Source organism: Centruroides vittatus, unplaced genomic scaffold, assembly GCF_030686945.1.
Source record: "Centruroides vittatus isolate TY-2023 unplaced genomic scaffold, ASM3068694v2 contig_956, whole genome shotgun sequence".
Lineage (NCBI taxonomy): Eukaryota > Metazoa > Arthropoda > Arachnida > Scorpiones > Buthidae > Centruroides > Centruroides vittatus.
Window position 1 is genome coordinate 721,042 of NW_027122635.1, and position 26,835 is coordinate 747,876.

The 26,835-nt window shown below is 25.0% G+C and overlaps 1 protein-coding gene across 1 annotated transcript in view; it reads right to left on the reverse strand.

Moving 5' to 3' along the window:
- Positions 1 to 3,949: 3,949 nt before the first annotated feature.
- Positions 3,950 to 26,835, reverse strand: part of LOC136985250 (cGMP-dependent 3',5'-cyclic phosphodiesterase-like) — a 66,843-nt gene continuing 43,957 nt past the window's right edge. Inside the window, 27 exon segments of the mRNA XM_067282502.1 lie at positions 3,950 to 5,392; positions 5,478 to 5,662; positions 6,580 to 6,725; positions 6,863 to 6,975; positions 7,057 to 7,156; positions 7,585 to 7,659; positions 9,035 to 9,082; positions 9,485 to 9,571; positions 9,710 to 9,839; positions 9,921 to 9,991; positions 10,068 to 10,190; positions 10,274 to 10,351; positions 10,432 to 10,544; positions 10,634 to 10,668; positions 10,774 to 10,855; positions 12,005 to 12,065; positions 12,136 to 12,220; positions 12,300 to 12,363; positions 12,438 to 12,477; positions 12,555 to 12,666; positions 12,729 to 12,853; positions 12,927 to 12,995; positions 14,438 to 14,479; positions 15,064 to 15,134; positions 15,262 to 15,318; positions 20,776 to 20,842; positions 20,941 to 21,062. Coding sequence (XP_067138603.1) covers positions 5,358 to 5,392; positions 5,478 to 5,662; positions 6,580 to 6,725; positions 6,863 to 6,975; positions 7,057 to 7,156; positions 7,585 to 7,659; positions 9,035 to 9,082; positions 9,485 to 9,571; positions 9,710 to 9,839; positions 9,921 to 9,991; positions 10,068 to 10,190; positions 10,274 to 10,351; positions 10,432 to 10,544; positions 10,634 to 10,668; positions 10,774 to 10,855; positions 12,005 to 12,065; positions 12,136 to 12,220; positions 12,300 to 12,363; positions 12,438 to 12,477; positions 12,555 to 12,666; positions 12,729 to 12,853; positions 12,927 to 12,995; positions 14,438 to 14,479; positions 15,064 to 15,134; positions 15,262 to 15,318; positions 20,776 to 20,812 — 2,184 coding nt within the window. The 5' untranslated portion in view covers positions 20,813 to 20,842; positions 20,941 to 21,062 and the 3' untranslated portion in view covers positions 3,950 to 5,357.

The following is a 26,835-nucleotide window of genomic DNA, read 5'->3' on the forward strand; positions in this document are numbered from 1 at the left end:
AACGTTGGAGCTATTAACTGTATTTTTATGAATAGACTCATTAATTTCATTATAATTAAATTTTAATAATATTTTATTTTTATCGTAACTCATAAATATATTATTTTATATTTTATTTTTAGCTATAAGTATTTTATCTTATACATTTTGGATAAGTAATTGTTCTATGAATAAAACAATTTATAATAATAATGCATAAAGCAATCAATAAAATAATAATGATTAATTATTATTTTATTGATATTTTTTATTAAACTTTGAAGACACTAGATGGCGATAAACTTACATTCAAGTTTAATTACTGTAAATAAACAATTTTAAATATTTTTAATTCGAAATTTATATTAAAACTCGCGTATTTATAAAATTAATTAATTTTAAATAATATAAAAAATTATAACGAAATTAATAAATATAAATTTTTCAAAAATTATTTAAAGTAGTGCTGCCATCTATCGTTTTAAGATTAAGATAAGATAAATTATAAAATAATATTTGTAATATTATTTTTAATATTGTTTTATTAAAATAAGTAGTGTTTTTATTTTCGCAATTTGTAAATACAAGCATTTATATTATATTAAGATATTAGATTATTACATGAGTTATATATATATTTATTTATTTACGTTTATTGCATAATTTACATACTTTATAATAGATTATTTATATTATATTATATACTATAACATGTATATATTAATTAATAATAATTATTATTATTTTTAACTAATCTTGTATTATATTTACAATGCATGGTTGCTCATTGTTAAAAATTAAAATATTTTATAGGTCTTTTTAAGAACGTGAATCAAATATTATTATTTATTTACATTATTCTTATTATAAATGACGAATAAAAAAAGTTTTAAAAATGAATCACATGCTTACGTCATCAAAAATTTCGATTACGAATGTTACGAAACGAAAATTCCGGGTGACGAATTTTCGGAAGCCAAAAATTCATTTCTAGACGAAGAAGATCGAGTTAAAATAATACTTTTACACAATAAATATAAAAGCAAATGCATTCCATCAGCCTCCAACATGAAATATCTGGTAAGACATTACGAAAAATACGAATAAAATATAGAAGAATACCGCCGCTTACACGTGTTTTTCGTATCGAGAATTGGGACGTTAGGTTGGCTTCTATGGCAAATGCTTGAGTAAACATATGCTATTATGTGGAAGAATTGCCGAGTAGATAGTATATTATTCGGATGTAACTCAAAATATATATTATTTCGTGGAAAATATCGATTAAGATAGTATGATACCGAGTTGGTACGAAGTGAGAAAACTTTATAATATTTATATTTCGTCTCGTTTAACGAAAGAAAAATAACAAAATTACATACCGGTAGACCCGTTTAATGATCACGTAGTTCAGTTTCTGTAGAATTTTTCTTTAAAATAAAAAAAAAAGTAGATGATGTGGTACGAAACTTCGAAATCGGGATGCTCCGTAAATAAGTGTTGGAATAATATAGACATATTCACTCACTATTAAAAAATTGCGTTATTTTATAATATATATATATATATTTATTATTATTATTAATTGAATTTTATTAATAAAGGAAAATATTGTTCTCCTTTTCAGATTAACGTATCAAAAATTACGCTGTTTATAAAATTGGAAAAAGATGTTCTTTATGTAATCCCGGTTATATTTGTCATTCCGGTCTCTGCAGTAAGTCGAAATCTTCATTTAAATCTTGTCAATTTTGCTTCTACTTATATATTTGATTACATATTTTAATATATAATTCTAAAAATTAAGTTGGTAGTACAGTACAGTAACTATTATTAAAAGTTTCTGTTTAAAATTTCCAGATTTAAATACATAGAAATGCAACCTAAATAAGCATTAACAAGCAACTTTTTTTTAAAATATTAAATTATAAAAATACAATGGCGGGAAGTCGAAGAGATATATATATATATCTTACTTTTTCACTGAACATTTTAAATTTTATTGATCTTTATAAAGAAACTCTTTCAATATTGATATGTATGACTATTATGGTAAATGAAAACGATTCCAGCACTCCCGTTTTAAATTTTGTTGAGTATAAAAGACCCTTTCAATGTTGGCATGTTTAGTGTTTATAGAAGATCGAAAGTTGAGCAGAAATGAAGATATATTGAGTTAAGATCTAAATCAATTTTCTTTATCTCTCTCCCTAAAAGCGATACTTATTCGAAAAGAAAAAGATAATTTGTCGGGAAAATCTTCGGGATTACAGTTTTTCTTTTTGCTGTTTTCGATTGAAAGTTAATTTTTATTTGTTCGTCTATTTGTTAAAGTAGTTTACCGGAAACTTTTTCATGTTTATTTTTTATTACGCAAATAAAAAATTTTATTATACTTGTCACTCTGCTGCATAACGTTGCAAAATTTGAGATTATAAGATAATAAGAAGCTCGATTAATTTATGTTATACACGAATATCATCGATACAGAATAAATGATTAATTCTATAAAAGATAAAATATAAACTTTAATTTCCGTCTTAATCTTTACGGAATTACTCGTGCATTCTGTATTAATGATAGAAATTAATTTAAAGATAACAAATTATATTTTAAATGCTTCAGATATTTTTAAATGATTTAAATTCAATTGCTGTTGTTAAATTAAATGTTTACATCTAAAATTCATCATACTTTGATAATATTTTAGCAAACATTCCATTCGAGATTACTATTAATTCTGGAAAGATTAAAGCTGAAATGAAATTTTAATTATTATTTTTGTTTTTATTTTTTATATAGTTACTTTAAAACTTATTGTAGTTATTAAAAACTTAATTTGTAACTATTATTGCTTATTAAATAATATATATATTTAGCTCAATTTCTGCAAAACTCTGCAAATTACTAAAGCTGAATTGCGGTAAGTCGAAATTTATAGCTTTATAATTTTATGAAATATTTAAATATGTGTATATAAATTTATTGTTTTAACATAATCAATCTTTAGACTGTAAATTAAATTGTTTAAATTGTGGAATATTAAATAAAAACAGGTGCAAATGTCACTGTAAACACGGACGGGATCTGACAGATTGTTCTTGTAAGCTCAGTATGTAACAAATACCCATAATTGCAATTATAAAATTTTAATTATACGAGGAAGATCCCTCCAAGGACTAAAGTTCACCCTGCTCTTATAAAGATAAATATGCAAATAATGGACGAAAAACGGAATAATGAGTTCTCATTTATGCCGGAAAACGTGCCAAAAATGTGGTATTTAGATCTATCCTTAAACAATAACTTTTTTTTACGTTGAAAAATTTAGGAAAAAATGTTTATTATTTATCGTATTTTCGTTCCAAATTTACAATTTATTTTGTTATTTTCAATTAATCATTCTTTGAATTATTTGTATTGACAAATAAGTATTACATTACCGAGTTTAATGAACTTTAATTATATAAAATAAAATTATATATTTTAAAACATATCGATGCTTAAATTTTATTGAATAATTTAAAATATTTGACAATATATTTCAATTTTACAATAATATATCTTAATTTTTATATATTTGAATAATCTTTCTCTGGTAATTTCTTTGTTAAATTTAGTTTGAAGTGATCTGATTATAATATAAATATATGTCGGTAAATAATAATTATTATTATGATTAAATAATTAAAAGCTGCTTTAAAAAAATGAAAAATTTAACACAGAATAACTTTATATATATATTTTTTTTATTTATTATAAATAAATTATTTTAAATAAAATAAAAAAAATTATTTCAACAAAATAACTTATTACATTTGTATATTGTAATTTGCTCATTAACAAATTAGAAATATCTGATTAATTTTTTTAAATATATATATTTTAAATCATATAAATGATAAATATTTTAATTTTGAAGAAACATAACATTTATAATTATAATTTAGTTAATGAATTATATGAATCATTAGATAAAATATCATTTAAATATATGTTTTAAGTTCTAAATTTAAAAATATTATTTTTTCGAATAGCTATACATATGCAAATCTAAGCTGTTATTTTATATAGTCACAAAACATGAGGACATTTATATATATAAATACTTCCTACTCAGAGCTCGTTTGGAACTTCATTCTAACGTTCAACAGCCAAACTTTAAATAAATATGAAAATAAAAACTAACCAAAAAAAGGATGAGATTCGAGTAAAATCATTGATCATAACTTCACACGCATTCGACAATAAACATTTTACTTATAAAGTTCAACAGATTGTCATTTTGCTTAATTCTTTAATATTATAGGAAAATGTTCAACTTTTGTCCAATTTAGAGTGTAAATTATATAAATAAAAATATATTAATTAAAATGTTTGAACATTTATTCTAAATGATGATAAAACTTTTAGGAATTTAATTTATTCCATTAAGTAAAATTGCCGCGTATATATTTTTTTGTTCATGATTTACAACCGCTTTAAATGAATTTTTTTTTTTTTTTTTGCTTATTCGTGCTTCATCTTGTGAATATTTCAGGCAAACAATGAATTTTCTCACATAAAAAAGCATCGATTTAATATATTTAGATGAAAGAATTATTTATATTTATATTTTTCACACGAATTTTTTCCATAATTGAATGATACGATTCGATTTTGACTGTGAATTTTCTTGATTTTATATATATATATATATATATATATTTTTATATCACAGTTAGAAAAATTCACATTTAAAAAGATTTATATCCTACTAAAAATGTTTAATTTTTTTTCTGTATTTTAGAAGATTCACAAAAAACATCAGGATTTTTTTTTCGATAAATATGAAAATCATACGTCACATTTGAATTACTGTACAAATATGAGATATGTTACAACAAGTTTGATTCACAAGGAGTTCGTTAATTGTCACACTTGAAAATTCTTCAATGGGAAAAATATATTACATAAACGTAGCAAATTTGTAACTATTTTTAAACACCAAGTAAGATCCATCCCGTAAAATGTATACGTGGAAGATTATGCATTCTCTATATACACTTCGTTATTTTCGTAGAACAATTTGATCAGGCAGCAAACAATTGAGCAACCTCGTAAAAACTAATGGTTTTCGTTTACAGGGAACGATATACGACAGATACCATTGTCGTATATTGTAGCTCCGTTATGAATAAATCGATTGTACATGCTTTAATTAAAGACAGTTCCTGTATTATTGCTTTATCGGTCACTTCCGCAAATTTTGCGTGTTTAAATGAAGTCTCCGCATTTTAATATATTCTTTCGGTACGAATTTCTGGCGTATATTGGCCGAAATACCTGAAATGCGTCATATTTTCGTGGGGGAAAAAATATCGTCTTGATAATTTGTTTTACAGAGCTTCGTCTAGTTCTTCTACGTTGCTCTCTGCATAACGAAAAAAGAAAAATCGTTTAAAATTAAAAAAGAATTATCGCTAAATATAAATGAATGATTTATATAAATAATTTGCCTATGGCTTCTTGAAATCCATTGAGCACTTCTTGTTCTAATGTTTCGTCTTCGAACATGTCTAACGAAGACGAACTGTTGCTGTATCTCCTCTTGTAAATATCTCTCATTCTTTCCCAATAGATTTTGTTTGTATTTACAGCATTCGATATCTCTTCGGCTTCAGGAAAAAATGCTGTCAGTAATCTGTTTACGATAAACACATACACTAATTAAAATAAAATATACTCTAATTTGGAAATATATATATAAATCAAATAGAAATTGTATAAGATTAAACATATAAAAGATAACTTTGTACGTACTTTTCATGTAGAGATTTGTTAGAAAACGAAGTGTTTAATATTTAAATTTACGTTTTTTATTTTAAAAAATCATTGTTTTAATAATAAATGAAACTTATTTTTTACCACCTGCCGTGGTTTCCTGTAAAAGTCAAGACATGTATACATGTATGTTTGTTAGTTAGGTAAAGGGTTCTATATCGTTCAACATATTCTTCGACACCCTTGAAATATTACTGTGAAGATCTTCCAATCACTCCTAATGCCCACTCTTAACTGCCCAACAATGATTTGTGGTTTCATTATTGTAAATACTCATTAACTAAAAATGTACATTTATTGACCTAAGTACCACTATTTTTATCGTCCTCTTCCAATCCAATCTGACCATTTTCCCCTTCAACTTCTTAAAAAATAATCTACGAAGTACAACCAACCGATGGTGCGTTATAGCTTCATAGTTGCCCAGACAAATTTGAATTAGGGGTTCTCAAGTACAGTGTTGACTTCAGACATTTTTCTTTGGGGAAGTATTCTTTTATAAAAGATTAGTTTAGGGCTCCCTTTTGGTGAAGACTCCAGGCAATTGCCCTCTTTACCCATAGGGTAACGCGCCATTGCAAACCAACTCTTATTCACCTAAGCCCATCCACTCAAAAGTCCGAAAACACGCAGCTAATTATTAATTAAAATTAACTTTATAAACAAAGCTTGAACTTTTAAAATCCTCTATTCAATAATATTGTGGATGACAAATTATTTTAATAATTATAAATGATATAATAGTATTAATTATATAGATACGTTTCATAAACCTACTCGTATAAAGGAAGAACGATCGTTGTTATAAAACTGATTTGCAATTCTGGAATACAAGCTTTTTCTCTGTCCATCATTTCACTAGGATGCACACCCATGGCTTTTTCCAGGTCACCTTGCGAAAAGAATTCGCTGTATACTAATTCCTGAAATCAATAAGTAAATTTAAATCTATTGCCCGTATTTTGATACAAAGAAAAGTAATTAAAATAAATACTGCAATTTTTGAGGATAAGAGAGGCCGTAGAGGGAATAAATAAATAAATATATAAAGATAACTTACTGCAATTTTTTTTGAACTTTTCCAATCTTTAGTTTGATCGGACAAATCGGAACATGTTACCAACAAGCAGAGTAATAATTGATGATGATGATGGTTTTCTTTATCAAATCCTTCTGTTGATATTTTAAAGAAAAAGTTTTTATCCATTTTCTTACATAACCTTCATCCAATATACATTAATTTATATTGTATACCTTGTTGAACATTCTTAATATCTTCTATGATTCTAATGTGATGAGCAAGATCCGTTGCTAATATAATATCACGTATACAATCCAAACATTGAATGTACTCCTATTAAAAAAAATTTCAGCAAAGAGTTACTTAACTTTCAGGGTAGAGATATTTATTTATTACATATACAAAAGGAAATGTCACACGACCCCCTGTATCTCCCCACCCCGTCGACCTTTAACCATTTAAATTTAATAGCATTAATCCCCCTAATACATAAACCTCCCTGCAAAATTTCAGAAATTTTTGACTAAAGGCACAGGAGTTATTAAGCTTCAAAGAAGGTGAACAAAATCTTGCCTCCCACACACACATTTATACTTTATAACAGCCGAGAAAGTAATAATTTATTCATAAATAAAATGACTTTAAATTACATTTTGTATATAACGTAGTAGAAGCGTGTAGGATAAAAATATTTATATTTTACTTAAAGATCTTATTAAGATAACATTAAGAAATTTTATTTTATTAATTAAGATATTTACCATTTTACTAAAAGTTTCGAATATGTTGCATCCCTCGGTATTAAGAATAGCCATAGCTTGAGCGAAATGATGCCTCTGAAAATATATTACATAAAGTCAAAATATGTGATGAAAATAAACTAATTTTTAAGCTAGAAATATATTCTAAAGAAAAAAGCTAGTATATAATAAGTATGTAATATATATATTACATATTGAGTATGCGGTTTCGATTTTGTAGAAAAACGGTTGCTTCAAAATTTAGCCGCTAGGGAAAATTTGGCGCTGTTGTGTTGTGTTAGTGTTCATATTTACGTACGTTTTATAATGAATTTCGGCTATAAAAATGTTTTGAAGCGTTTTTGGTTGTGATTTTTTATTATTGGGCTACCTGCAGAGCCTGTTTAGATAGTCTCTGGATACAAAAGACAGAATTTTAGACGTGCAACACCTACACACAGATCAGTTGCGTTTCGCTATCGAATGTGTTGTGCAGCGAATGCAGATTTTAGTGTATGGAGATATGGAGAGCACATTGGGTTGAATTAACGGAATAAGATAAGGCAAAATAAATGAGCCATCTGCCAAGGAGGGATGCCTTCCGGGAAAACTTCCTATGGAAAACTAGTCCCTATTTAGGTGTTAGACAGGTGAAGTAAACCCGAAAAACTTTGTGCGGCCAAGGTGCGAACCTACGACCAGTTGAGTGGCGTTATCCACTTGGTCACCGGTGGGCACGAGGTCACATAGAGCTGTATCTTTCATACAATAGTCAATTCTTCATTCCACATCTGCAATTGAAATAAAACGACGTACTTTGTTACGTAACTTCAGAAATTCGTTTTTAAAAAACGTACAGTACGTAACGTGCACGTTAAGAGAACGTCAGCGCCAAATTTCGACCTTGCGGCTGAATTTTGAAGTAAAATTTTTTCTTCTAAAATCAAAACTAAATTCAAGACAGTACGTATACTAAAGTTGATTGAGATTTGCTCAATAGTTGTTCCTGCAGAAGTCTGAACACTTAATTTTAATTATGATCTCCCTGTAGATAATAAATCAAATAATGAGTACACTGCTTACATAATATTTTATGATTTATATTTATATAATAAACCATTAAAAAGTGAAGAAGTAGAATACTCTTCCATTAAATTTATCTAAATAAACATAAATAAACTGATTGATTGTCATTGACATTTTAATTTCCATATATATATATATATATAAACTTTTAAACTATTCATTAGACAGTATATTTAATATTAAAGTCGTTTCCATTAGTAAGATTAAAAGTTACGTCTTAAAATAAAAATACTTTGTTGTTTATTTTCTTTTATTCTTATTTTTTAAAATAGAAACTGAATAAACGTTATTGTTATTTTATCTGTCAATTATTTTTAAAACAAAAATTTTTATACTATAAAAAACTTGACTACACAACAAACAAATATTAAATTAAATATTTTACCTCCATGACAGAACCTTCGGAACTATATAAAGCTGCCAAATCTGATTTCTGCAATGAATAAATATCCTTAATAAAGCCATTACAAAATATAGTCGAGTAGAAGATGAATTATACATTTTAATTTCAGCAACTGATAAGAAAGGATAAACAAAATGTAAGAAGAGAATTTTATATTTAGCAAATTTCCTATTTTCTTGTTATTCTAAAAGGGAAATGAATTTCCTTTAATCACAGAAAAATATATAAAATGTTTATCTCATCTTCTAAATGGAAAAATAATAATATATTTCTAGAATAATAAGAAAATATTCCTTATCAATCCCTTAATTAAGATAAAATTTAAATTAATTCTTTAAATAATGAACAGGTATAAATTGAAAAGTTAATAGTTACAATAAAATTAATGTGTAAGTCAGAAAGTTGAAATAAACGTAGGATATGATAACGTACTGATGTTACTTGGAAGGAATTGTTAGTTCCTCGATGATCTAAATCATGGCAGAGACAAGCGACAAAGAGAGAAAAAGCATTCCAGATCTCTGAAGAAAATGCAATAGACTAAGTTGAGAGGAAAGTTTCAGGTTTACAGTTATTTTATAAACAAAATTTGTTAAAGTAATAAATCGGATAATAAATTTAAATATATATATATATATAATAGAATAATCAAGTAACTTACGTAAGATACTCTTCCATTATTTTAAAATTCTTGAATAATAAATAGCAAAAATGTGCAACAGAAAATGCGTGCATCCAATTATGATATGGAGGATCTCTGTAACCTTTCCTTACCATTAAGATAAATCTTCAAAATATAAATTTATGTATTATTTTTTGAAACGTTTTAAATTATATTAAAATTCATCATTCTTAAAAATAGCAATACTTAGAGAGGTGTTCCATTGGGATTCTCCATCGAGAAATGAAACCTACGTCATCGAACATGGTCATTACAGCCTGGAAATGAACGAATTTCTTGGTTTTTTTACTTTGTTAATTAAATTTGTTTACTTTTATAATGGTTTGAGCTTACAAGATGTGTCTCATTTTCGGTAATGGATCTTGGTAAGTAATGAAACTTATTAAAATCATCACTGAAATAAGAAGGAGGAAGTATTGTACTGTGAGCAAATTTCATCACTTCGTCTATAGGAACCTGTAAATAAAAAAAAATAATCTAATTATACATCATTTTCGTGTGTATACTTGATTTAATTTATTATATATATATAACATTACCTGCATATGATACATCATTAATTCATTAGAAAGATGGCTTCTGTGTTGAGAATCTCGGACTTTTTTCCACATGAGAGACTAATAAATAATATTTTATAAATGAAATCTATCTGTTATTTATAATGTTCGAGAATTACAAAAAAAAAGGAATTACTTACGTGCATTATACTAATTCCACAATATATGGAGAAAGCTTTAGCTATTTCTTCATCAAAAGATGAAAAATATCTGGCATTAATCTTGTTGCATAACTCGGCAACTCCTATTACACCTAAAATAATGAAAATATTTGATATTATAATTGTTTAGTTTATTTATGACGAGACAATTTTGAATAATACATAAACTGAGAATACAAACCGCTATCATCTTTAATAGGAAAACAAAGGATATTTCTGTATAAAAGAAAAATTGGAATTTATATATCAATAATGTGCGATTTCTTGTGACAGATGTAGTCTAGACAATATAAAATAAACAATCAAAATAGAATCTTATACCTCGTTTTAAAACCTGTAGTTTCGTCCATTTTTCGATAGAATAATGGATGAGCATAGGCATCGTGGATATTTAATACTTCTCCTGAAAGATAATTTTAAGATTCTATAAAATAACTTTAGCTTTTATTAATACAGTTTTATATTAAAAAAATAAGAAAACGAAACATTATTGACAGACATCGGCAGAGTTCAAGCAACTGAAATGCTATTTTTGTCATATGTTAAAGACTGCACAAACTGAATCAGATATAAGACGAAAATGTAGAGAAAGAAGATAAACTTATCCTCCATTAATGATCTATAACAGAATATAAATAGAAATAGAAACAACAGAATTACAGACGGAAGACTGTCAAAAAAGCTGCTCAATTAGTTTATAAACCAAGAAGAAGAACGAAATAAAATATGTATAGGAAACTTTTCCAAAATAACGTAGGAATAAGGTGAAGAATGCGTAATTTCTAACAATAGAAAAAAATTAAAATCGATATAATAATGAAATTACTTTTAATACGAAGTCAGAAAGATAAAACATTTTAAATTACTAAATAAATATATTCTGAGGGGAACATTTCTTCAGAACAACGAAATATACAGGAATTACGTCTGAGTTTTTTTTTTTTTTTTTTACACATTGTAACAGTTTTTTTACTGGATGCTAATGAGTATTTATGTGAAAATAAAGTTATTATTTTAAATCTATCTTACTTTAAAATGTAAATAAAATATCATTTTTTACAATTTATTATTTTATTTTTAACTGTTACATAAAATAGTCGTGTCGTTTTTCCTGTATATAAATTAAGTTTCAAAGTATTTTATTTATTTATATACAAATTAATAAATTAAAAAGGAAGCGACATACAAGTGCTGTACATACTGACATAAAAGTGAAGTTATTTAATTCGATAAAATTACTTTCGCTATTAAAAACTAATATATATATAATAAAATTTTAATAAACAAATTTCTGTTTATTATCATAATGTAATACATATTCAATAAAAATTTTTAAAGAAAAGTTAAATGTGATTAGATTTCATCTGAACGTTTACGATAAACAAAGATGATGGATAACGATTGATTATTTTGTCATCTATTGTATTTTATGTGTTCAAAATTTGCAAATTTTACCACTTTCTTTAGAAATTTTATATTTTCTTTAAAAAGTTTTGTGTGATTTTAACTAAAGACTGTTGGTAAATTCGAATATATAAGTAAAAATACTAACCAGAAGTAGCAACGTAACCGGCTATTCCCTCATTGCTTGGAATTCGAACTTCAAATGAATGCTAGAAAAACAGTTTAATATTTAAAAAAATATATTACGTAAATAATAAAAAAATATAGTTTAACTCTTACGTCTATTCCATCTTCAGTTGCGCTACCGTCAAAAACTTTTGCAACTAATTCATTTTGTTCTTTATCCAACAGAAATAGTGAACATCTGCAACATATAAACAAATTGATAATAGTATATATTATCATCGTCATCATCATCATTATGCAATTAATTATATAATTACCTTTCGGCTTTAGTTAAATTTCTTGCTTCTGTCATAATCTCTCTTAGTAATAATGTTACATCATCTGTAAAGTAATACGTATATAAGTTTCATTATGTCCAGCAAATCCTTAAATATTATTAAATATATTACACTCACCAAGATGAGTAAACAAATTTTTTGCCACAGTAAGGAGAGACTAAACATAAAATTATAAACTGTTGAATTATAAATTAATTTACAATATAGACGAGATGAATATAGTTTCTTATGTACCTGGCATTGTTTTCTCAATCGTTTTTCTTCTTCAAAGGCTAAAGACTTTATTAAAATTGGTGCAATATAAGTAAAACACTCGATAACAATATCTGTATCTTCTTCATCAAAACTGAAGAATATTTTATTGTAAATTTTAAAATTTAGATGTAAAGAAAGATAAAAATCACCTACTTCTCTTTGTTAACAAGACAAGCTAACATGCTGACTTTCTCTTCGTTGTGAGGATGTAACACTGGAACACAAAGAAGAGTGAGCAATGCATCTTCCATCATAGAACTGATGATTTCGGATTGTTCCTATATTTAAATAAGGTTTTTAGTACAGAAAAAAATTATATAAACCATTAAAATTTGGTAAATATTTACTTACATTTTTAATATCTTCCAAGGTTAATGGTCTTTTTTCGATGATAGCTGTACTGAAGCTATTGCTCTGAATCTGTAATAATTTTAAATTATTTTAATTATGATATTCTAAAAAGAGAGATAACGATTACAATAATTTAACTTTTGTAAAAATTATTCATATTAAAATTTAAAATAATTTTATTGCATTTAAATGTATAATTTACTATTACTATATTGTTTCATAAACAAAGGCTAAATATTATATATTTTTCTAACGATATTTATTGTTATTTACGTCTTTGATTATTATGAGAGTATCATATGTTTGTGTTATTGTATGTACTATTTACAAGATTAGTTCCATATTACTGTCTCCAGTATGAAGCGCATTATCATTACTAATGCAGCGAAGTCACTTCCTGTGATGAGTACTTTAGAAATTGAAGCTATTTAGAGAAAGAAAAAAACAATTTATGGAAATAAAGACGAATAGACAACAAAGTATTTTTATCTGAAAGCTTAATCTTATAGTTTTTAAATTAAATTTATTTCTTTTATTCGAAATTACATTTTATTTCCAGTTGGTTTTAATGAAATTTTTTAAAAATAATTTTTAATGCGCTTATTAAGAGATTATCTATATTAATTAAATAAAAAGTAAATAAATGTAATTATATTAATTATATATTTCTATTTTTTATAGTAGAGATTTCTCGTTACGAGGAATAAAAATAATATAAAATTAAAACTAAATATATAAAGACTTTATTAAAATTGGTGCAATATAAGTAAAACACTCGATAACAATATCAATATCTGTATCTTCTTCATCTGTTATATAATATTTATGTTACCGAAATGAGCTAAACACTTTGATTACAGACTAGTTTATTTCTTCTTCATGTTTACATCTATATAATGAATTTTTGTCTAATTTTCTTGATTACATAAAGCAGTCGATGTTATTTTTAACTGTCTAAAATATTTTTAGCTATATATAACAAATATTTTATTATTTATATTTATATCTTTTATATAATAATAATAATATTGCTTTTTGTTTTAATTATAATTTAGATTTTACAAGAAAAATGTTTCTATGTGAGGAAAAAATTATAATGAAAAAGTAACATTATTAATGTTTAAAATAAATGCATTTTTTAATTATAAAAGTGTAAGTATTGACAATTTATATTTGTTTTTTAAATTTTGTTTTATTAAACTAATAAACTTCATATTTAAAGAAAATTTAAGTAATAAATAATTAGTCTGTTAAAAATTTAATAATATATTTTACACGATTTGCTAATTTAAATATATATATGTATATATATTCGAATTTTATATTAGTGTAATTTTAAATACGCGACAGTTTAATTTCACAAACAATCTTAATAAATTGTAATTAATGAGAATTCATTAAATTCTTTTAGTTGATTTTCTAATTAATTTTCAAATGGAATAATCTAATGTGTGTTTAGAAACTTAAAAATTTGTTTAAATAAAATCCTTAGAGAGTTAATTGATACTCACTGGAAATTTCACACTTTCTTCCAATATTTTATTTCCTACCACCTGTTATATTTTAAAATAAATTAATTTTATTGATAGTAAAACAATGATAATTTCATAGTAAGAAAAAAAATTACTTAAATCAATAGATTAAAACAGTTAAGAAAAATATTATGATATTTAATTAATTTAATTATTACTTAAATGTAATTTATATTATATATCTGAAGTCACGAAAACAATTATGAAGTGGTATATTCCTATAAATTCAACTTATAAACGCATAGATACTTCTTTTTACAGCAAGAACATTTTAAAATATTTTGATATAATTTATAGTAAAATTTAAATCATTTTTATATGCAAGTTATAAACGTTTTTATAATTAAATTGCTATCAATGAACCGTTGTAATCAAGAATGATGAGGATTATAAATAACGCTCAAGTAACTGCATATCTAATCTCCACCATATATAAATCATACGATAAAAACGTCGGCCCAGTTCAAGTTATTTGACTAATATTAAATACATTCAATTTTTTAAATTCTTATCAAACCATAAATATAAAACTGAATATTCGTATTTATTCGTTCTAATACAATTTTTTTATTTCTCCGATAAAATAGATAAATATATATATTTACCTTGCAACTAAGTTCATCTTGATCATCAGAGACAAATAAAAGAAATGCCGTTTGTGCTCCTGTTTCTTCTACTAACTATTTTTTTTAAAAAAAGTGAAGTAAAATACAATTTTTCTAGATAAAAATTTAATTATGATAGACATTTTTTATATGACCATTTTCATTTTATATGTAAACAAAACCTTGTTTTAAATTTACTTACATATTGAGTAACCTTTTTCTGTAGATAAGCAGTGCTTTCATCAAACAAACTTCCTATTAAAAATAAGAAAAAAAATTCTATAGAGCATCAAATATATTAAAATATATATATATATTTTGCGCCTGCAAATGTTTCTTTCCAACATAATTTTGAAGGCTAACAGAGAAGCATTAAAAATTTAAAAATAACATTATCTGGATATCATCAAAACGACTATAAATGTCTTTGTTCTCAGTAAATAAGCATTTAATTTAATTTATGTGTACAATATCTAATTTATATTACTTAAATAAAATTCTTTTTAACTATGGTTAAAGTAAATTTTTAAAGTATTAATTAAATTTAAACTGTAAACAGCATTATTTTAAGAAAGACAATTGTTATAATATTTTTTGATAATTTAAATTCTACAAGGAAACTTTTCATTATAATTCTCTTTAATAACAAGTATCCTTGGCTAGTGGTTGCTGTATCCAGTTTCATTATTCAGATAATTTCATTTTGTAGAAGATCATCTGTTCTAATTCCGTTATTATCATATTTCTTCAAATTTCTACAGGCATTATAATAGGCGTCTTAAGTGTATCCATTAATTAGCTTCTGTTATTACAAAGTGATTTATCAAATAGTCATTAAACAAATTTCGTATCTCCAACAAAGCTGTTAATTCAATTTTGTAAAGTAATTATTTACTCTAATAAAAATTATCCTCAGTGATAATTCCTTTTAGAAAATTATTTTCTAATCGAATTTTCTACGACAAAATTTTCAATTATTTAATAAAGAGAAAAAGTCTTGTGTATAAAATATATAAATTACACTTAAACCGATTTAAATCTATATAATTTCAACGGTTAAATAACTAAATTGTAAGATTTGTGATGAATGAGTGATTGAATTTAATGATGGAAAACAAAATATATTTCTTCCGATTGTAAATGAAAAAAAAAACATTATTAATAAATCTCGATTTTATATTTTTATTAAATAAAAATATGGATTTTATTTTCTAATTTTATTTCCAATATTCTAATCATTCCGTTCAACACATTGAAAAATTAATAGAAACAAACATTGCCATCTCGTATATCAATTTATCGGCCAATCACATGAAAATTTTTATCTTAATTTTAAAAATATAAAATTAATTATAATTCAAACAAAAGAAACATCATAAAAAATTAATTTATATAAAAAAGAAAAACATTAAATATTTCAAACGAAAATATTTATAGAAAAAATATTAAATATGAATACTCGGAGGTATTAATGGATAGTTTATATTTTTTCCAGTAATTTTATCATTAAATAGGAAAGTCCAGCAACGAGTTGCTTACGTTTCCCAGTAACATTTAAGATTACGTAAGGCGCCATCTGTTATAATAATTTATTTTAAAAAGTTTTTTTTATATTTTTAATTATTATAAAACGGCAAAAAGTTTAATTTTGAGGGTAGGAATGAGTTTTATTAAAAAAAAAAAAAAAATTTGGGTTAATGTTACCCTTGGTGCCAAGATGGCGGCTCGTCTTTCATTCCAGCAAGGAAACCGTGGTACGCACGTTCTAACCTAACACCTAACCTATTCTAATAATTTGGTTGCTAATAATTATTATAATTTATTAGAATAGGTTAGGTTAGGTTAGAACGTGCGTCCCACTGTTTCCTTGCTAGAATCAGAGACGAGCCGCCATCTTGGCACCAAGGGTAACATTAACCAAAAATTGTAAATGCTAATATCGAGTAAAATCATTATTAAGTCCGACCCAACTCGAGATACCACACACTCCCCACCCCCTCGACCTCCAACCATCAAAATTTAATAGCATTAATCTCCCTAATACACAAATCTAAATCTCCCTGAAAAATTTTAGAAATTTTCGACAAAAAGCACAGGAGTTATTAAGCTTCAAACAGGGTGAAAAATTGTGCTTTACACACACACACTAACATCCATACATACAGGAAAAAAACCGTAATGTTTTGCATTTCTTGATCTTCCAAGGTGTCTTAAGTCCAGAAATGTAAAAATCCTATGAAAATTTTAATTATTATATTTTCTAGACGTTACTAATATTTTAAATTTTTTAAAATAAAAAAAGTTTAGTTATAGCTACATCGTAACGGTCTAAAACCTATTCTTGTTGGAAATTTTCTATGCAGACCGAAAAAATATCTCGAAAAATGCTCGTAATTATAACAGCAAATTAAATCAACAGTTAAATAAAAGTGGCAATTAATAAGCAGTTTAATTTTATTGTTACCCCTATTTTGTTTCTGTGGTGTTTTCAAGAAACTTATCATAATATAGCTAAAGAAAGCATGAATGGAAACATTATCGACAGCGAGTAAACTGCGACTAACGACAGAGTGAAAGTGCTTATTATACAGTAATACGAGTAGAAAAAATGTTCTACGATCTACATATATCAAGACGAGTAATGCTTTACATTTGATCTATAACATACGATGCAATTGATGATAAAACTTTTGTAGTTTCATAATAAATAGACAGAAAAAACAACATTCTTTGTTATAAAGATATGGTTTATTAAAGAATTTTTTTAAATATTACGTTACGTTTATTTTGTTTCATTATATTTTAATTCTACAGTTCTCGATTCATAAATAATGTATTCAAGAGATTTAATGCGCTAAAATTATGCCAGAAAACATTTGATAAAATGCTTGATATTAAAGATAAAATATTAATACTATTTTTAAATTAATTAAATTAAAATATTCTGTGTGGATTTGTTAATTTTGTATAAAAACAACTAGAATATATCAATATATATATGTCAGATGATAAGAATTTCCACTGTAAAAAATCTTTATAAAACATTCTAATAAAGAAAATGTTAAAGAAACTAACGTAATGTTTATTGGATCAAGAAGAGTATTTATAAAACATTAGTATTTACAATTATACAGAAAGAAAACTTAGCATAGAAGATAATAAAGCAAAAATGTTAATCTTGTTATATTTGATATGTTCTGATTACGTAGGAGGATGGTAAATATTGCAATCGGCATCATTCCCTTTATCCTACTTGATTAGTCTGAGATACGAGACTTTATTATAAGACCGAAAATAATGAAAATATTAGCAATATGAATATTAATTGCCACTAAAAACGGGAAAAAATTTGATATCTTTTGGTTTAAATATATTTCATTCAGCACGACAAGGGGGCATACATAAATGTTCTTCCATTAAAATTATTTAACAGATGAAAACATGGCTGCGAAATTATTCCCTATTGTCAGAGAGCTGTTGTTTAAATTATATGAAATGATAGCCACGTAATGGATAGTTCGATAACAATTTTCCTCTAAAGAATAGCAACTGCAATTCACCTTTGATGAGTATTAAAACTTGTTATTTATTTTGTCTTTAAAATAACGCTACGTTTAAAAATAAATATTAAATTAAAAATATCACTTTATATTGTAGCACTACCTCTTATACATATAGATAAACAGATTACATAAAAGATAATTTTCTTCTCATTTAAGGCAATTTTTTAAAATCAATTTGTTATTATCACTTTTCAAAATTAATCTGTCAAATATTATTATGTTTAAACCTATGCAATCTTTATCGGGATGTCTCTGAACAGTTTAAATTAAATATATTAACATTATAGCTTTAAATTTATATATCTGACACGAAACTGTTCTTATCAATTTAACGCGAATTTTATAGATTTATAAAACTAAAATAAAATATATTTATTATAATGCTTAATTTTTCTAGAAAATAATCTTTATTTAAACTTTCAAATAAATAATCAATAAAAAAAAGAAAAAATTAATCTGACATATTCTTATTAAATTAGCCAAAAATATGTTTTAATTGAATAAGTCTTTATAAAAGAGTAATTTTTTAAATCATGTTTTTAATTTATTAATTTAAAATATATGCTCTCCACCTCAAATTAGTAGTGGCTTGCCCCTGTACATCATACTTTTCCTTTAACAATAGAGTCGTGCCGACCATCTATTAACTGCTTTCAGGGGAAAACATTTTGAATTGAAATAACGTGACTTCCGGTTTACATCGGAAGTTCATATATAATTAATCGGGACCTCCTGCCCCTAAGGTTTCCATATCTGGATTCGGATTTCATTTATCTAATTCCGTTCGAGATTAAGGAAAGACAGACGAACAACAGTGGGAATTTATAGGTATACAGTTTTTTCAAATTGCCGCCGAATACAAGAATTTCAAGCATATTTTTCATTAATGATTCAATTAATTAATAAATCCAGAAATAATTAATTTATCTTTTTTTATCATTGAGCGTTCAAACGGTTCTCAACATTAAAATATTCGAGTAGTGAGCGCATTCAAGCTTAACATTTTTAAGTGCAAAAACAGCTCCTTAACGATCTTTAGACGAAAATTTTCTATGTTAAAAATACTGAATTACCCCAATTACATTTTTAACTTTTATTTTTCAAGTAATTTCTATTTAATGCTCCATCAATTTAAAGTATAAATTTTGTTTTCTTTACTTCACGAACAAACTCGATTATTTTCTCATCTGTTTTCACTCACGCCGACTATCCGTTTCCTTCAGAAAGCAAATGTTATTCTATCTACTCTATAATTTTCAATAATTTTCCTATTCAGGTACGTAACAAGTTCTCTTCCCTTATCTATCAATTTTATAATTTGCCCTATTTTATCGATATAATTTTGTATACATAACAGTTCTACATAATCAGACGTAATAATAATATTTAAAAAATTAGCTTGTAAAATACCATATATAAAAATAAATCCAAATACATATATCACAATTAGTAAATTTACGTAATATATGTTATACAATAGTTTATCTATTATACAATAGGTTATCTATACAGTTAAAAAAATTAATTAATTTTTAAATATAATTATAAGCTTCAATTAAAATTTACTTTATTGATTTAATAATGTTTAAATTAAGTGTACTGTACGTATATATAATATTTTACTGCATTAGTTTCAGATATTAGGATGTGTTATTTGGTGAATGACCTATCTGGATTCGATGGAATTTCACGTCTACGACATAATTACATCTACACTGGATGAAGCTACTAACTAAATTGCTAGGGTAAAAGAACTTCTATTATGTTAATAGAAACGAGTTACCATTCTTTCTAGATTTTGATTAACAATAATCTACGTTTCCAGTTCTTATTTTTATATACAATTTAAAATCTAAGTTACTTATCAATATTAAGGCTTAAACAAGAAATAAAAATCTAAATGTAAAAATATAAGTAAAAAAAAAACTATTTTAAGATATTAAGTATTTACATAAATAGTTCTGTAAATATAGTGGAAAAAAATTAAATTTGTAATAAGTTTAAATAGAAATTTAGCCAAAAAGTTAAAAATAATTCTTTAATATCCCAAATTATAGAACTAATATCCTTATTACTAATAGCAATTTATATAATAGAACAAGTAATTTACACAAAAAAATGATCTACAAAATAGTTAAAAATTTCTTACCACATAATTGTAGAAGTTTGCTTGGATCGGATTTCATTTTCGCATTAATTCTAATTTAATTCCTTAACTAAAAATATAAAGTTTGATAAAATAGTTTTATGTGTTGATTTATCTTATAAAATTCTTGTTTATAGATCCATAACTTAGAAAACATGGCATTCTTACCTGATGTTTCTCGATTATTGAACGATGACTGCAGTCAATACTTTCAGAAAAATCAATGAAAAGTACTCGATGATGACTTAGTTATATCTTGTTACTAAATATGGCATCGGCATTTGTTCAGACTAAATAATAATATATATTAATATAATTAGAAAAATAAATTACAGTATTTATTATTATTATTATTACTACTACTACTAAAATGTTTCAGTGTTTAAAATGATACGGGAAGTAATATAATGCGGGTTATACTATGGTATATTAGATACATTGGAATGAAACAGATGGTTTCATAGAATGGAAATCAACGGGAATCGATTCCGGACTCTCCTGGTAACATGCCAACTTGATATCACTCTGCTGACTTGATTACAATACATTTTATTTAACATAAATAATTTATTCGCAATAAATAATTTCTTTAAAAAAACAAAAAAATATGTTGAGTAAAAAAAATATATATTAAAAATTCAAAAACTTTTCTGGAAAAGATTATATTTTTATTAAAATATTTCCTTAAAAGAATTTTCTAAATTATATATTCAAAAATTTATAACTCTTTTAGAATTTTTACATAAACAAGAATACACAAAAAATTTCTATACTTAAATGTATTAAATTCAGGGCAAGATTAATTTCATCTATATACATTTTAATTTTATTATATTAACATTTAAAATAAGAAGAAAATGTTCATTTCACAAATTAAAAATTAATACAAAAACAAGCGAAAAATTTAAATTATAAAACGTTTGACTTATTTAATACTTTTAAAATAAATTAAAACTAAAATTTCTAGCTGCAATACAAGACTGTCTTGCATTTTTTTAATTTATAAAAACGAATGAATTATTAATAAACTTAAATTAAATTATAATTTCTTTATTTTTTTTAGTGCAGAGATTGTTCGATGTATCTATAATATACTAAAATGATAAAGCACTACATTAAAAATCGATTATCTTTGAAAACACACAGACGTCATGAAAGCGAGTGTGCTACAGGAAATGATCTCAATCCATCGAATGAAACCTTAATGCTTTCGGCTATTCAGTCCATATTTTGCTACTTATTATTAAACTTATCCAGAATGTCAACCGATTTCTCTACTGACCCATAATATCTGCTATATTATTAATAAAATCGAATTGATTTCATCGTTTTCTTAATAAACGAAGAAGAAGAAGACGAAAATTTGAAAAATTTATGGCTCGAAAACCTTTTAAAATACATTTAATACAATATAACTAAAAGCTATTTGTGAGATATTAAAATTTAGAGAGTAAATGAATAATTGAAATTCTCATCCGTGTTGATTGAAACAGAAAAACATGGATGTTTGCGTAACACGAGGATGATGTATGTATGCAGATGAGATGCCAACGTGTAATAGCATATATTTTTTTTATTCTACGGTTATTTTACCAACCAACCTGATCGCTAAGAGATTTCTGTCAGTCATCATTGTTGACAAACGTCAAATCTCGCATTTGGCCAACAGCCAATCTCTTTTCTTCTCTTATCTACACGTGTAAAAAGAAATACGTGATCTTCTGAATAGGAATCCTTGTTTACAAAACGGATTCTTTTCTCCATTTGAACTTTTTACTTTTACAAATTAAGATAATAAAAAAAATTGCATATATACTTTTAGTGATTTTTTAAAGTGCTATTTAATAATTATTTTTCTAATTCAGAAGTGTTAAAATTTATAATAAAATTAAGTTATGAACACTTTTATAATTTTTTGAAAATTAGGTTTTAGATTTTAAGAAATTTTTTAAAAAATTGAAAGTCGACATCCCGTAAAAAAACAGTTTTTTTTGTCAAGGAAAAGGCTGTTGACCTACAAAAATTATTGTTTTTTTTCTAAAATCTCAAATATTTCTCAGTTTGAATAAGGATAAAAAACATATTTTGTAACAATAATGAATATGTTTTTTGTTTAACTTCTAACAAGAAATTTTTATCAGAAATTAATGATCCATAAGAACTAATGGAAATTTCTAATATTTATTTTACATTCATAAAATTCTTAATTTAATATATCTCTCCTTCAGACACCGAATTATATAAATGATTCATTTTGCATTATGTCTTATAATGTATATAAAATTACCGAAAAATTTAATAATCTCCTATTAATCTATTGTTATTATTATTTTCTTTTTTAGAATCATTTAATTCCTAGAAAATAGAATTGATTTTATAATCACATTTTCCATTAAAATTAATACATGCCAATCTAGCTTTTATATATAAAATAATCTTTAATTTTACGTAAAATTATCGTAAATTTAATTAAAAAAATACTTTAAGCATTTTTATTTATTTGATTATGTAATATTTCTTCTCTCAAATTATGTATATTTTTTCCTTAACTGCATTATGGTGACTAGTTTCCAAATACCTGTTTCAACAGTTATATCTAATTAAGAAAACTTTCGTGAGTTTTCTTTTATTTAACTTTCTAATTATTTATCGTATTAATTCAAGCCATTCAGTTATAAAGAAATTATAAAAATCTTTAACCGTTTTTACAGTCCAGCAACATCTTTTCCTGGATGTTTAATGTAGCAGAATTGACAAGATAAAAAGCTGAAGAAGCCGGTATTTAATCTAAAGAATCTCTTCTTTGAAGTAAATTGCGAGAATAGTTTTTCATCAATTGTTGTATGTTGGATGCTAACGAGTGTCATCGAGAAGCTGGCAGAATTTAAATTATCAAAGATTAATTCAGGGCGAAGTGAGATACTTTAAAAGTAAAGTGAAGATAAATTTTAAAGAAAGGAATACAAATTTATTTAAATTAAGAAAAGTACGGTGTTCACATAATTATTACTGTGTGAAATTTAGTGTTTACATATAGTGCATTTGCTGGTAAAGCAAATTAAACTAACTTGAATATTAAATAATCATACAAGGATTTCAAATTGATATCAGTTGAAAGAAAGTCTAACATTTGTTTTAGTTTCAAATATTACTATTTGTACTGTACGTCACTATTATCGTATTTAATTAATTTTCGTTACAATACACGTCACATATCATAATTTGCGAGAATAATTATTTAAATTAAAATTCCAAAAAAAAGGAAATAATTTAGCTTAAAGTGATAAAAAAAATGAAATTAAATTATTATGTAAATAATTTTCCTCTAAAATCAGTCGTTATCTGCGGTTGCAACAATAATTTTTAAATTTATAAGCTATAGAGTGGCTGGACATGAAATATTTTAAAAAATAAAAGGTTGGCAGCACTGTCATGTTTCGTCATGATTTCTACCAGCACGTAATATTGATTTATGTTGTTATGCTCGTGCATTTTCTTTTATGTTTTGTACGGCTGAAAATTCGTCGTTTTTGACAGATTTTTTACTATTTCAGAAAGTGTTTATTACAACTATCACGTGACTTTTAGGTATATATTTTTTAAATGTGCATAATAATGTGCTTTGTGCTATTTATTTAATATGTATAAAAATTTAAATAGCGCAACTTCTTCCTTTCCAAAGCTGATTAAAATCAAACACGGAGATTTTGGGAAAGCGCGCTTTATATTATATCGGGAATTATCTCTTACTCGGTTTTACTTATTTCTCTACAGTTTTAAGTTGCCATGTTCAGAAGCAAATCGTGACCATGGCAACCTAAAATTGTAGTGAGTTAATATTTGAGGTGTTCATTTCCTTTTTGTATTTCAATTTCTAATGAATATATGTAAATAAATTACATTTCATTTATTTATTTTCTGTCTGCAAAATTTTAGCCACTTTCTAGCTGTTTGTCGTTGCTCCAGATACTGTCTACTATTACCCTGTGACACAGGGAATAAAAGACACTGTATAGTTGTCTATTTTTTTATTTTTTGGGAGGGAGGAAATTAGTTTTTAATCTTGTATATATCAAATAGTGGCCAACAGATTTGAGTATCAATTCGCGTAAAAAAATCTAAGTTTTTTCTAACGAGTCTTGTGGCATAGAAGAACAAAATCTCGTGTCCTCGATCCCTCCAGTCACCTCTAAATACTGTCCAATTGGTTGACTTGAGTAATTTCATTGTGTGTCATAAATTTTACATAACTCTATACAACAGAAAATATTTCATTTATAAATAAAATATGACTTGAAAATTTTTAAATTAAATAAGATATTTTCTGAGTAAAATAAGGAATAGATCACAAACATAAAATAAAAAGGGTGAAAGTTTTTTAAAACAGGAAAAAAAATTAATTTGGTCGATTTCTGATCTTTCTTTTTAATCAAATGCTACCCTTAATTAAATTTCTACTGAAGTTCGATTTCTTACTTATTTTTTCTATGTGCATTCCTCAATATCAGGATTTTGTAACTTTTATAATATAAAAAATAAACTAATAATGTATTATAGGCCTATGTGTGTAGAATTAACAAGTTTTAAATAAAAAAAAATGTGAGAGTTTTCATCATTATGAAAATACGAAGAAACAAGTAATTCTTTTACGTTTATTAAATATTTTTAATCAAGAGGAACTTATGAATTATTTATTATAAATCGTTAAAAATTAAATTAGTTTTTTATAAACTGTAATTGAATTTCACTAATTATCGATGTAACTTAGACTTAAAAACTTCTACAGATCTCTAGATGTTACCTCTGTTTTAAAATGAATTTCATTATTAATACCTGTGATTAAATTTGATTTGTTTATTAGAAAACAAATATGAACAAGCTAAATTAATGTATCTCTGGATAAATTTCTGGTATGAAAAGCTGGAAAAAAAGGAAGCGTGGAAAATCGCATTTACTGAACGTTTACATTACAGTCAATTAATGAACTGTATAATTAAAACCAATATGAGTTAATGATCTTAATGAATATCACTTTGTTTAATTTTATAATAAGATAGACTTTGGTTAGTTTTTAGTAATGTATTTTAACATTTTTAATTTTATAATTTGAGAATCTTAATTAATGAAATGTAAATATAAATAGTAAAATATTATAAAATTTAAAAAATTTATATAATTTACATACTAGAAATTATTTTAAAAAAACACAAATAAAAGTTAGAAACCATTCATTTAATTTAACCGGTGAGATAAACTATTATTAAAAAAAGTATTTGTTTAGCATCTGGATAATAAATATACAGGATTAAAGTAAGAATTATATGTCTGGTTAGTGACACTTTTGCTGGCTATTTTTAATGTTATAAATCTTATTAAAGTTGCTTAATAGAAAAAAAATATTTGCTTGATTACTTTGATCGGAGTTTGAAAGACACATACATTTAGATACAAATCTTTCAGGTACACTCGATTAAATATAAATAATAGGGTTTACTTTAAATTTCAGTAAAACAGATATTTTTAGATAACCGGGAGGAAATCTTATATATTTCAGTTTCAGAGTTTCAATAACTACAAAGTAATACTATAACTATTAATGTGATGAAAAGTGAACTACAGTTATTACACTACGTATAACTTTATAATTGTATTTATTCACGGCATAAAAGAATAAAAATGTAATTCTTATAAAAAGTAGCAATGAATGAAAAAATAATCAGATATTTGATTTGTCATGATAGTAACACAATGGGATAAGAAGAGTGTTATTAGTTGAGACATTTTCCTGGGAGAAAAAGACATAGATAGACGTTAGGATGATCTGGAAGTATCTTCGCTCTAATTCTTTCTGATGGATTTTATTTTGTCACCATGAAACTGAAGCAAAAGTAAATGAAAATTTCAAAAAACAATCACTCGGAAACGATATCTACATTTTCTGAAATAATGGAAAGCGTAATCAAAACCCTTATCCTCCTCGTGTTCTGTAAGATACGATGGAATAATTAAAGCATCAAATATAAATCTCTTGATTTAAATTTATCAAGAATGAATGGCATGAAG